The sequence below is a fragment of the Saimiri boliviensis genome, chromosome 3 (assembly GCF_048565385.1).
Source record: "Saimiri boliviensis isolate mSaiBol1 chromosome 3, mSaiBol1.pri, whole genome shotgun sequence".
Classification (NCBI taxonomy): domain Eukaryota; kingdom Metazoa; phylum Chordata; class Mammalia; order Primates; family Cebidae; genus Saimiri; species Saimiri boliviensis.
Window position 1 is genome coordinate 91,024,387 of NC_133451.1, and position 13,295 is coordinate 91,037,681.

Genomic DNA, 13,295 nt, shown 5'->3' on the forward strand with positions numbered 1-13,295 from the left:
ATGACAGCTGTTCAGGGTTACCAGAAGTTGCATCAGGTTTTATCCAAATGTAACAAGTCCTAAAATGTGGCAATTCTTTATATTGATAGGGAGATAAAGCAAGGGTCTGTCCAGCTGGATAAAAGGAGGAAGGACAAAAGGAAAGAGCGTACTATCCTAATATTCTGAAGGGCATGCATATATTAGGAAGAGAAGAGCTCTGTGTACGACTAGGGTCACACTAATATTAAAGGGGCAGATAGAGAAGGAAGATCTATTGAAGAAGACCAAAAACAGTGTTCAGACGGATGTTTCTAAGTTAAGCGGTGTTTTAGAAATGTAACAACAGTCTATTGCTGCAGAGATACAAAGGAGGTTTGAGAAAAATTCATTGGCTTCATCAAGATATCATTTAAGACCTTTGACAGAGTAATTTTGATAAGCTTTTAGTGAACTTGGTTAGATCAGGTTTTAAGGAGTGATTAAGTGTGTAGGAAGTGGGAGACTCATAATTAATGACCAAGTAAACTTTGCTTTAACCCTTCGAAGATGTCACATATTCTTTCACTAGACAAGCTAGACCATATGTTGATGTACAGGAAAGAAGTGGTTTTAAGAAAAAATTTTATTTGTTAATATTCCTCCATTTCTGTCTCTACTTACTGCCTCATTACAAGACAGAAGCTGACACATTTTCATTAGACCAATTTCAATGTTTTTAAGGAAATATACAGATCTCTGGATTTACACAGAAAGTAATCTGCATGCTAAGGATTTACTACTGAAATTTACTGTCATGGTTTGAAGGAGTGCAAAAATAATATCCTCTGTTTCTTGCCGAAATTTAGAACCACTGGAGGTAAAAGCAGATGAGTTGTCTGCTAGAATTTAAAATATCTGCTTAAAATCGATAAAGTATAGAGTTAAGGCCTCTATTTATATAGCCACAATGGCATTACGAATACTTTATTACTGAATTATATATATTTACTCATTTTGTTACTGGTACACCTGGACAGCCACAGGTGTGGAAGAACAGAAGATTCTTGTCCCTTCCTTAAGAACAGGAATGCAGAAGGGCTGAGCCATATATGTCCAGTAGTCCTCAGCCTTAATCAGATAAATCTTTCCTCTTCTAGAGAATGGAAACATTCTATGATATTGTTTCAGCTTCTGCAGGGAAACTAACCTTTAAGGAACTACCAGGTGTCCAGTTTTAGTGTATCGATGAATATCCACAATATCTGAAAAGGCTATATATATTGTATATATTTTTTCCGGCTATATATATTGTATATATTGAGACTAAATTTTTTTCAGCTGTTCAAATCAAAGCAGAACATTAACCAAGATTGAATACAGAAGTAGATACAAGAGTCCAGTTATCTTCTGTTGAACCACGTTAAAAAGATTGCTTTTTTTTCTTTTTTTTTAAAAAGAGACAAGGTCTTGCTCTGATGCCCAGGCTGGAGTGCAGTGGAACAATACTAGCTCACTGTGGCCTGAAACTTTTTAGACTTAAGTGATTCTCCCACTGTAGCCTCCCAAGTAGCTGGGAATACAGGCACATGCCACCATATGCAGTTAATTTATTTTTATTTTTCATGGAGTCGAGGACTCCCTTTGTTCCCCAGGCTGGTATCAAGCTTCTGGCCTCAAGTGATCCTTCCATCTTTGCCTCCCAAAGTGATAAGATTACAGGCACAAGCAGCCAGGCCTGGATGAGATTTCTAAAAATTTAAAACAATGCCATTCTTCTTACTAAATTGTTTGTGTTTGGAAATAATAGCTTATTTCATTAAAATGCTAAGTATGTTAATATGCAATAGGTTTATAACTGTTACATTTAAATAAATTACTAAATAAATTGAAAAAAGTCTCAGTTTTGATTTTTTAATATGTCAAATGCCTATAGGAATAATATAAATGAAAGCTCTTTGGGATTCTTAATAACTTTTTTTTTCTCTTTTTTTTTTTAATTGCATTTTAGGTTTGGGGGTATATGTGAAGAACATGCAAGATTGTTGCATAGGTACACACATGGCAGTGTGGTTTGCTGCCTTCCTTCCCCTCGCCTGTATCTGTCATTTCTCCCCATGCTATCTCTTCCCACCTCCCGAATCCCCCTTCCCCATTTCCCTCCAACGGACCCCAGTGTGTAGTGCTCCCCTCCCTGTGTCCATGTGTTCCCATTGTTCAGCACCCGCCTATGAGTGAGAACATGCAGTGTTTGATTTTCTGCTCTTGTGTCAGTTTGCTGAGAATGATGGTTTCCAGGTTCATCCATGTCCCTACAAAGGATGCGAACTCATCGTTTTTGAGGGTTCATAATATTCCCTGGTGTATATGTACCACATCTTCCCTATCCAGTCTATCATCGATGGGCATTTGGGTTGGTTCCAAGTCTTTGCTATTGTAAACAGTGCTGCAATGAACATTTGTGTGCATGTGTCCTTATAGTAGAATGATTTATAATCCTTTGGATATATACCCAGTAATGGGATCGCTGGGTCAAATGGGATTTCTATTTTTAGGTCCTTGAGGAATCGCCACACTGTCTTCCACAATGGTTGAATTAATTTACACTCCCACCAACAGTGTAAAAGTGTTCCTATTTCTCCACATCCTCTCCAGCATCTGTTGCCTCCAGATTTTTTTTTTTTTTTTTTTGAGACAGAGTTTTGCTCTTGTTACCCAGGCTGGAGTGCAATGGCGCGATCTCGGCTCATCGCAACCTCCGCCTCCTGGGTTCAGGCAATTCTCCTGCCTCAGCCTCCTGAGTAGCTGGGATTACAGGCACGTGCCACCATGCCCAGCTAATTTTTTGTATTTTTAGTAGAGACGGGGTTTCACTATGTTGACCGGGATGGTCTCGATCTCTTGACCTTGTGATCCACCCGCCTCAGCCTCCCAAAGTGCTGGGATTACAGGCTTGAGCCACCGCGCCCGGCACCTCCAGATTTTTTAATGATCGCCATTCTAACTGGTGTGAGATGGTATCTCAATGTGGTTTTGATTTGCATTTCTCTAATGACCAGTGATGATGAGCATTTTTTCATATGTTTGTTGGCCTCCTGTATGTCTTCTTTTGTAAAGTGTCTGTTCATATCCTTCTCCCACTTTTGAATGGGCTTGTTTGTTTTTTTCTTGTAGATCTGTTTTAGTTCTTTGTAAATTCTGGATATCAGCCCCTTGTCAGATGGGTAGACTGTAAAAATTTTTTCCCATTCTGTTGGTTGCCGATTCACTCTACTGACTGTTTCTTTTGCCGTGCAGAAGCTGTGGAGTTTGATTAGGTCCCATTTGTCTATTTTGGCTTTTGTTGCCATTACTTTTGGTGTTTTGGTCATGAAGTCCTTGCCTACGCCTATGTCCTGAATGGTTTTGCCTAGATTTTCTTCTAGGGTTTTTATGGTGTTAGGTCTGATGTTTAAGTCTTTAATCCATCTGGAGTTAATTTTGGTGTAAGGTGTCAGGAAGGGGTCCTGTTTCTGCTTTCTGCACATGGCTAGCCAGTTTTCCCAACACCATTTATTAAACAGGGTATCCTTTCCCCATTGCTTGTTTTTGTCAGGTTTGTCGAAGATCAGACGGTTGTAAATATGTTGTATTTCCTCTGAGGCCTCTGTTCTGTTCCATTGGTCTATATCTCTGTTTTGGTACCAGTACCATGCTGTTTTGATTACTGTAGCCTTGTAGTATAGTTTGAAGTCTGGTAGTGTGATGCCTCCTGCTTTGTTCTTTTTGCTTAGAATTGACTTGGCTATGCGGGCTCTCTTTTGGTTCCATATGAAGTTTAAGGTGTTTTTTTCCAGTTCTGTGAAGAAGGTCATTGGTAGCTTGATGGGAATAGCATTGAATTTGTAGATTACTTTGGGCAGTATGGCCATTTTCACGATGTTGATTCTTCCTAACCATGAACATGGAATGTTTCTCCATCTGTTTGTATCCTCTCTTTTTTCATTGAGCAGTGGCTTGTAGTTCTCCTTGAAGAGGTCCTTTACGTTCCTTGTTAGTTGTATTCCTAGGTATTTTATTCTCTTTGTAGCAATTGCGAATGGTAATTCGTTCTTGGTTTGGCTCTCTTTAAGTCTGTTACTGGTGTATAGGAATGCTTGTGATTTTTGCACGTTGATTTTGTATCCTGAGACTTTGCTGAAGTTGTTTATCAGTTTCAGGAGATTTTAGGCTGAGACGATGGGGTCTTCTAGATATACAATCATGTCATCTGCAAATAGAGATAATTTGATTTCCTCCTTTCCAATTTGAATACCCTTTATTTCTTTTTCTTGCCTGATTGCTCTGGCTAGAACTTCCAGTACTATATTGAATAGGAGTGGTGAGAGAGGGCATCCTTGTCTAGTGCCAGATTTCAAAGGGAATGCTTCCAGTTTTTGCCCATTCAGTATGATATTGGCTGTTGGTTTGTCGTAAATAGCTTTTATTATTTTGAGATATGTTCCGTCAATACTTCGTTTATTGAGGGTTTTTAGCATAAAGGGCTGTTGAATTTTGTCAGAGGCCTTCTTTGCATCAGTTGAGATAATCATGTGGTTTTTGTCTTTGGTTCTGTTTGTGTGGTGAATTACATTTATGGACTTGCGTATGTTGAACCAGCCTTGCATCCCCTGGATGAATCCTACTTGATCAAAGGTGGATGAGCTTTTTGATACACTGTTGCAATTGGCTTGCCAGTATTTTATTGAAGATTTTTGCATCTATGTTCATCATGGATATTGGCCTGAAATTTTCTTTTCTTGTTGAGTCTCTGCCGGGTTTTGGTATCAGGATGATGTTTGTCTCATAAAATGATTTGGGAAGGATTCCCTCTTTTTGGATTGTCTGGAATAGTTTCAGAAGGAATGGTACCAACTCCTGTTTGTATGTCTGGTAGAATTCGTCTGTGAACCCATCTGGACCTGGGCTTTTTTTGGGTGGTAGGCTCTTAATTGCTGCCTCGACTTCAGACCTTGTTATTGGTCTATTCAGGGTTTCGACTTCTTCCGGGTTTAGGCTTGGGAGGATGCAGGTGTCCAGGAATTTATCCATTTCTTCCAGGTTTACTAGTTTATGTGCATAGAGTTGTTTGTAATAATCTCTGATGATGGTTTGGCTTTCTGTGGAATCTGTGGTGATATCCCCTTTATCATTTTTTATTGCATCAATTTGGTTATTCTCTCTGTTCTTTTTTATTAATCTGGCTAGTGATCTGTTTATTTTGTTGATCTTTTCGAAAAACCAGCTCCTGGATTTATTGCTTTTTTAGGAGAGTTTTTTGTGTCTCTATCTCCTTCACTTCTGCTCTGATCTTAGTTATTTCCTGTCTTCTGCTAGGTTTTGAGTTTTTTTTATCTTGCTCCTCTAGCTCTTTCAATTTTAATGATAGGGTGTAAATTTTAGATCTCTCCTTTCTTCTCATGTGGGCACTCATTGCTATATATTTTCCTGTACAGACTGCTTTTAATGTGTCCCAGAGATTCTGGTATGTTGTGTCTTCGTTCTCGTTGGTTTCAAAGAACATCTTTATTTCTGCCTTCATGTCATTGTTTATCTAGTCAACATTCAAGAGCAAGTTGTTCAGTTTCCATGAAGCTATGTGGTTCTGAGTTAGTTTCTGCATTCTGAGTTCTAACTCGATTGCACTGTGGTCTGAGAGACTGTTTGTTACGATTTCCGTTCTTTTGCATTTGCTGAGGAGTGATTTATTGCCAATTACGTGGTCAATTTTAGAGTAGGTATGATGTGGTGCTGAGAAGAATGTATATTCTGTGGATTTGGGATGGAGAGTTCTGTAAATGTCTATTAGGTTTGCTTGTTCCAGGTCTGAGTTCAGGTCCTGGATATCCTTGTTGATTTTCTGTCTGGTTGATCTGTCTAATATTGACAATGGGGTGTTAAAGTCTCCCACTATTATTGTGTGGCTGTTTTGTTGGTTAGTTGATAGAGATTCTTGATTGTGTTGATGCTCTTTTACCATTTGATATGTTTTTGGAGAGGCTGGTACTGGTTGTTCCTTTATATGTGTAGAGCCTCTTTCAGGAGTTCTTGTAGAGCAGGTTTGGTGGTAATGAAATCTCTGAGTACTTGCTTGTTCGCAAAGGATTTTATTTTTCCTTCACTTATGAAGCTTAGTTTGGCTGGATAGGAGATTCTAGGTTGAAAGCTCTTTTCTTTAAGGCTTAATAACTTTTAATAGTGTAGAGAGGTTTTGAGAATCTGTGGTCTAGAGGAATTCACATATAATTTAGAAAGAAAGCAAGGCTTTGTATAGTCCAAAATATGCATATTAGGGCTGAAAGCAGTACTTCAATATGAAGTATTTTTCAAATGACAGTATGAAGATAAGTTTTGTAGTTATCATGCTTTGTATTATTTGGAATCTTATTATTTTGGAATTTTTCTAAACCGTCATTTTTTATTTTCTGTCTTTAATATACAACAGAGGAAATCAACAATGAAATAAAATATTTGCAAAACTATATATTTTTTGTGAACACTTAATTTTTCTAAACCATAGTTGCTTTCCTGAACAAGCTCGATACATTATAAGAATATAGAAAAAAGATGTTCTTTGATAATCTTTGGAATATTCCTGGTATCTTACATGTAACAATATTTCATATCTGAGTTAAGTGAACAAAGTATATTAAAAATTTTTTTAATAGTACTGTCTAATGTCATTTTGGAATGTATGTAGAGGTTAATTTGCTATTATATAAAGCTCTTCAGTTTAATGATAACTGTATCCTTTTATCATGTAACATATGGTGGTCAAAATGTTGGTGAGTTTCTGATTTTTCTTTTTTTTTTTCTTTAAGCAGATAATCTCAGTGATACCTTAAAGAAGCTGAAGATAACAGCTGTTGACAGGACTGAGGATAGTTTAGAAGGATGCTTGGATTGTCTGCTTCAAGCCCTGGCTCAAAACAGTAAGTTTCATTATGTTTACTCAAATTCCAAACGAGAAAATCAAATTCAGTAGTCATTCAGAAACTGGCGTGTAGTTAAGCACATAACTTTGTATTCATATAACTTGAATTCTTTTGAATCATATCCCTGAATACTGAGATTGTTTTACATGTTCCATCCTCCTACCCTCCACGCCCCCCCAGGATCCTCAAAGCCAAATTGATAGGCAAAGAAAGGAGGAATTGATGGGCGGTGGTGACATTAATACCAGTCCCAGAGAGAGGGCATTGTTTGTTCCTACCAGCAAAGCATCATAGTTGTTTTTCTTAACACCTACATTTGTGCTTTAAAAATAGACTGTTTTATATGTAGGGAGAGTGGGGAAGGAGAGAGAAGAGAAACAGAGGGAAGCTTAAAACATTTAACATTTTTTGAGATATTATCATATTTTTAAATAATTGTACTTTAAAATAATATGTATGCATAGATTTGAAAAGAACCGTTAGTAGTCATCAAAAGTCTTTTGAAGTTGAGGTAAGATTTTATCTTTGATGTGGTAAATAACGCTAGAGATAGAAACTGCACAATTCTTCTTTGACACATTGTATTGCATTTTATTTGTCTTATTTTTATTCGCTAATTTCTGTATTATCACTATTAACAGGTCGGTATAGAGTGATTTTCATTTGTTATCTTACTTGTGCTTGGTTGTGCTATGGTTTGTTCTGTACTTGTTTTTAATTATGCTCTTGTCCTATCCTGAGACTAATTATGTAGCTAACAAATAATTGAGGGGCAAGTGTATATTACAGTTTTAATTGTCGGGTTTCAACACTTGTTGATGTATGTGTTTTTTAATTTTTAGTAAATCTGGACTAGAAAAATATAAAATGATTGCCATGCTCTTCATCAAAAAAGCGCATTTTAGAGCTAGCTTTTAAAATTCTTTTCAGTAATTATTTTGACATTATAACTCTGTCAAGCTGTTTAATCTTGGAGATAACAGAGAAGGGATTTGAAACAAGGAGTTTAACCAGAGCATCTGGATAAGGCTCAAAATGGTAAAGAAAAAGGACAGGAAAGGAGAGCGTCAAAGACTGCTATCTGTTTTAGTAGACAAATGTGACTATTTAGATTTGATACAAGTAAATAAAATTTAAAAGTAAGTTCCTTAGTCTCACTTCTCAGTAGCTATATTTGGCAGATGACCACCCTCTTGGGGATCACAGATATAAAATATTCCCATGATCATAGAAAATTCTTATGGATAGCACTGGTCTAGAAACTAGAAAGAACCACACAATGACCTGATTTTTTTTTTTTTTTTTTTTTTTTACATGTGCCAGAATGGGCAGCTTTTCACAGTAACATAATTAGCCTAAGTAAATTAAGTATCTCAGGTATGTTTTTTTAAACAGTTGTTTTATGATAACCTTTGTCTATTTTCAGTGACCCTTTTTTTTCTCTGTTAGAAAACAGTAAACTTTTAAATAGACCATTTGTTTTAGAAACTGAAGAACATGTGAAGGGTCATATTCCTGGTCATCTGTGGAAGGTTGCCCATTGTCTCCTGGAAAGACTGGAAGACACAGAGATGAAGTTGAAGGGAAATGAAGAGGAAAGGGAGCAAAAGTTTATACCTTTTTAAAGAACAGATTCAAAAATATTGACAAGTTCATAATTAGTAGATTACATTTCAGACCATTGTGAGCTTATTCAGTATACCTTTTGTTGAAAATGGTCTTGAAATTGTATATCACGAAATGTTGAGGCCATGTAACCACAAGTTGTTAAAACAATAAACTCTCACAAATTTAACCAATGACAACCCAGAAGGGAACAAAAGGAATGTCTTGTTAACAATCTGAAACAAAATTTATAAATGTCCTCATGACTAAGACTGCTAACAAAAAAGAATTTGACTTTGGAAGAATGAGTCCATGCAGATGTCCAGTCTTTGATTTAGGAGTTATATCTGTCATTGGATTACTTACTGGATGTTTAGCACTGGGCTGGGGATTATAGCCACTGTCTAGTTTTTCCTCTAGCCCTATGAGATAGGTGTTATTATCACCATTTAAAGGATGAGGTAACAGATTAATAAGCTTACTTGCCTTGCTCTGGAAGAAGCCAACGTTTGGATTTGAACTCTTGGTTTACAAAATAAAAAATTATAATTTGAGTAAAGTGAAGCTTTTTGTTGAGTTTATATAATGTGAAACCATTCCAAGCAGCTAGATTTTAATATTTTCTTAAATGTTTGCTTTTTTAAAAAAAAAGTTCCAAATTTTTATTAAAGTGGATAAGCCTGTTTTTCTTGAACTATAAAGTGATAGATGTAATTTCATAGACATTTATTGATCTACTTTATAAAGTGAGAATATGGCTTTTTAACAAGAAAAAGTAAAATATATTAGTAAGATGTTCATTTTCTACAATTCTTCCTTGAATAAGGTGATTGAGCCATTGCTACTTCTGTCCTCCTAAATGTAAAATTATAAAACATTTAACTTAGAAGAATCTGTACTTGCTTTTAAAAAAACAAAAAACAAAACAGAGCTTCAAGTTTCATAATTTTTCCTTAGAGTCAGATGTTTTAACTAAAAATAATCACTGTTTGCACCTGAGCAGGAAAGAAAGATTTCTCCATTTTATACAAATATAAGATGGTAATGTATATAATGGAAATATAAACAAAATTTTATTTTGCATTCCAGTACCCTGTTACTGGAAAGGTTATTTCTGAAAGGAACAAAATAATAATGCTTTTGAAACTTTTACGCTGTGTGAATTTAGTGCATTTGAATTGCATATTATAAATGACTGTAATCTGAAATTAGAATTTTTACTTTGATGTATTGCTTTAGAGTGGTTTTCTTTTTTTTACCATTGGCAATATTTCTCTCTGTAACGTTTATAGTATATGTGTCTGTCTTAAGAGACAAGAAGATTTGAATACTTACTAGATTTTATGAAAACATTTTGTTAAAGCAAGCATTTTGTGTAAATCTTTGATCTAAATTAATATAAAGTCATTCATTCACTCATATAAATACATCAGATTTCAGTTTTAAAATGTTTTTAGTAAATGTGTGAAGGATACCAGCCAAGAAATCAGCTTCTGTTTATTTTGGTCTCTTTTGATTCAGATTATAGTTAGAATATCCTCAGTAAATGCTTATTTAATTGTAGTATGGTTACTCTTTTATGCTTATTTGGAAATGTAAAACAATGGACCACCTATTTTCATCCCTAAACATTTAAGACAGGAATTGTCTTTGGAGAATATGGCATCTAAATCACCTTGCAAGAGAAACTATTAGTTTAAATTAAAGGCCCAATGACAAGAAAAATTAACATTCTATTTGTAATAAAAATGCTATTTACTTTATTTCATTCTGAGGATGAGGACCATTTTGTGTCTCCGGGTATACCATAAAGTGATGCCATACAGCTTTAAACTCTCTTCCTGAAGAGTTATCTTCCTTTGTCTTACTCTCTTTCTCTCTCCCTTTCTCTCTCTCTTTTTTTTTTATTTAGCTTAGTTTCTTGCTTGATGGCAATTCCCATTTCATATGACAGTCATGTAATTTTTTTTTCTTCCTTCAAATATTTATTTTTAAAACAGTATCAAAGTTGGTAAGACACAGTTGAGCAGGGCATACAGAGGCAAGGCTGTTAAAATTTAAGGGCATTAAACGCAAGTATCTAACTCATCAGGTATAAACCTGTTACCTGATTACTAATTCTTCAGGGAAAATCTGTATACTCTCATAGTAAGTATTTCTTCCCCAACAAGACAAGCAAACACTATAGTGAGCATACATTTTGGACAGTCACGTTATTGTTTATTTTTTATAGAACAACTCTGTGAGATAATGTGGGTTTACTTGTCTTTAAAGAGAAAAAGCATTTCATTTCTAGTTCCACATCTTTAACCTTCTATCATAATATTCAGTCACATGTTGAATTCTTTATTTTCTACCCATAAGGAATTTGCTAGTCCTTGTTCTTTATTTCATTTGTTGTATTGATTTTTGTCTCCCTTCAGCAATCCTAAGCATACGTAATTATAGGCACACTTCATTTTATTGCACTTTAGTTTTTGCACATCACAAATACTGTATTTTTTACATATTGAATGTTTATGGCAACCTTGAGTTGAACAAGTCTTTTGGTGCCATTTTTCCAACAGCATGTGCTTTGTGTCTTTGTGTCACATTTTGGTAATTCTTGTAATGTTTCCGATATTGTTATTATATCTACTGTGGTAATCTGTGACCAGTGATCTTTGATGTTTCTATTGTGATTGTTTTGGGGTGCCATGAACCATGCCCATATATGATGGTGAACTTAATTGATAAATGTTGTGTCTGACTGCCCCACCAACTGGCTATGCTGCACCCCTTACACCCTGTCTCTATTCCTCTCCTCAGGCCTCCCTGTTCCCTAAGGCACAATGTTTAATTTAGGTCAACTAATAATCCTAGTGAAAGGAAGAGTCATATCTCTCTCACTTTATATCACAAGCTAGAAATGATGAAGCTTTCTGAGGAAGACATGATGAAAGCAGAGGCAGGTTGAAAGCAAAGACAGGCCAAAAGCTAGGCTCTTGAGCTAGTTAGCCAAGTTGTGAATGCAGAGGAAAAGTTCTTGAAGGAAATTAAAAGTGCTTCTCCAGTTAACACATGAAAAGAAAACAAAATAGCCTTATTGCTGTTAGGAGGAAAGTTTGAGTGGTCTGGATAGAAGATCAAACTAGCCACAACATTCCATTAAGCCATGTCCTAATCCAGAGCAGTGCCCTGATGGTCTTCAGCTCTGAGAAAGCTGAGAGGTGAGGAAACTGCAGGAGAAAAGTTGGATGCTAGCAGAGGTTGGTTCATGAGGTTTAAGGAAAGAAGTTATCTTCACAACACCAAAAGTGAAAGATGAAGCAGCAGCTGCTGATGGAGAAGCTGAAGCAGGTTACCCACAAGATCTAGCTAAGATCATTGATGAAGGAGGGTATACTAAATAACAGATTTTCAATATAGACAAAACAGCTTGATATTGGAAGAGATGCCAGCTAAGACTTTTATAACTGTGGTGGAGAGGTCAATGCCTGGTTTGAAAGGACAGGCTGACTCGTTAGGCACTAATGCAGCTGGTGACTTTAAGTTGAAGCCAGCATTAATTTACCATTCTGCAAATCCTAGGGCCCTTAGAGTGATGCTAAATTTCTCTACCTGTTCTTTGAAAAAGGAACAACAAAGCCCGGATGACAGCACATCTATTTACAGCATGGTTTACTGAATGTTTTAAGCCTACTGTTGAGACATACTGCTCAGAAAAAAAAGATTTGTGCTGGGCGCCGTGGCTCAAGCCTGTAATCCCAGCACTTTGGGAGGCCGAGGCGGGTGGATCACGAGGTTGAGAGATCGAGACCATCCTGGTCAACATGGTGAAACCCCGTCTCTACTAAAAATACAAACAATTAGCTGGGCATGGTGGCACGTGCCTGTAATCCCAGGTACTCAGGAGGCTGAGGCAGGAGAATTGCTTGAACCCAGGAGGCGGAGGTTGCAGTGAGCCGAGATCGCGCCATTGCACTCCAACCTGGGTAACAAGAGCGAAACTCTGTCTCAAAAAAAAAAAAAGATTCATTTCAAAATATTACTGCTCACTGACAGTACACCTGGTCACTCAAGACCTCTGACAGAGATATACACAGGGGTAAATGTTATTTTTGTGCCTGTTAATACAACATCAATGAATAAAGGAATAATTTCAGAGTCTTAGTATTATACATTTCATAAGGCTATAGCTGCCATAGATAGTGATTTCTCTCCAGTGGATTTGGGCAAACTAAATTGAAAACCTTCTGGAAAGGATTCACCATTCTAGATGCCCTTAAGAATATTCGTGATACAAGGGAGGAGGTCAAAATACCAACATTAACAGGAATTTGGAAGAAGTTAATTCCCTCTCTTATGGATGACTGAGGAGTTCAAAACCAGTGGAGGAAGTAACTGTAGATGTGGTAGAAATAGCAAGAGAACTAAAATTAGAAGTTGCACCTCAAGATGTGACTGAATTGCTGTAATTTCATGATAAAACTTGACCGGATGAGGAGTCACTTATTATGGATGAGAAAAGACAGTTTTTTTTTTTTGAGGTCGAATCTACTCCTGGTGAAGATGCTATGAACATTGAAATGACAACAAAGAATTCAGAATATTATATAAACTTAGTTAATAAAGCATTGACAGGGTTTGAAAGAATTGACTACAGGGTTTTTTTTTGTTTTTGTCTTTTTTTTCCCCCCCTTTTTGTGGAGAATGGGGTCTTGCTATATTGCCCAGGCAGGTCTTGAACTCCTGGGCTCAAGCTATCCTCCCGCCTCTGCCTCCCTAAGAGCTGGGATT

The 13,295-nt window shown here is 36.4% G+C and overlaps 1 protein-coding gene across 5 annotated transcripts in view; it reads left to right on the forward strand.

Annotated features, from left to right (window-relative positions):
* RAP1GDS1 (Rap1 GTPase-GDP dissociation stimulator 1) overlaps nt 1–13,295 on the forward strand; it is a 191,143-nt gene that overhangs the window by 27,604 nt on the left and 150,244 nt on the right. For 3 of the 5 annotated variants that reach the window (XM_003929532.4, XM_010340132.3, XM_003929533.4), the window contains exon 2: nt 6,798–6,908. In XM_003929532.4, the coding sequence (XP_003929581.1) occupies nt 6,798–6,908 (111 nt within the window). Of the gene's footprint in view, nt 1–6,797; nt 6,909–6,931; nt 7,423–13,295 lie in introns of those variants that run through there. The other 2 variants (XM_010340131.3, XM_074396481.1) reach the window with 2 other exon arrangements.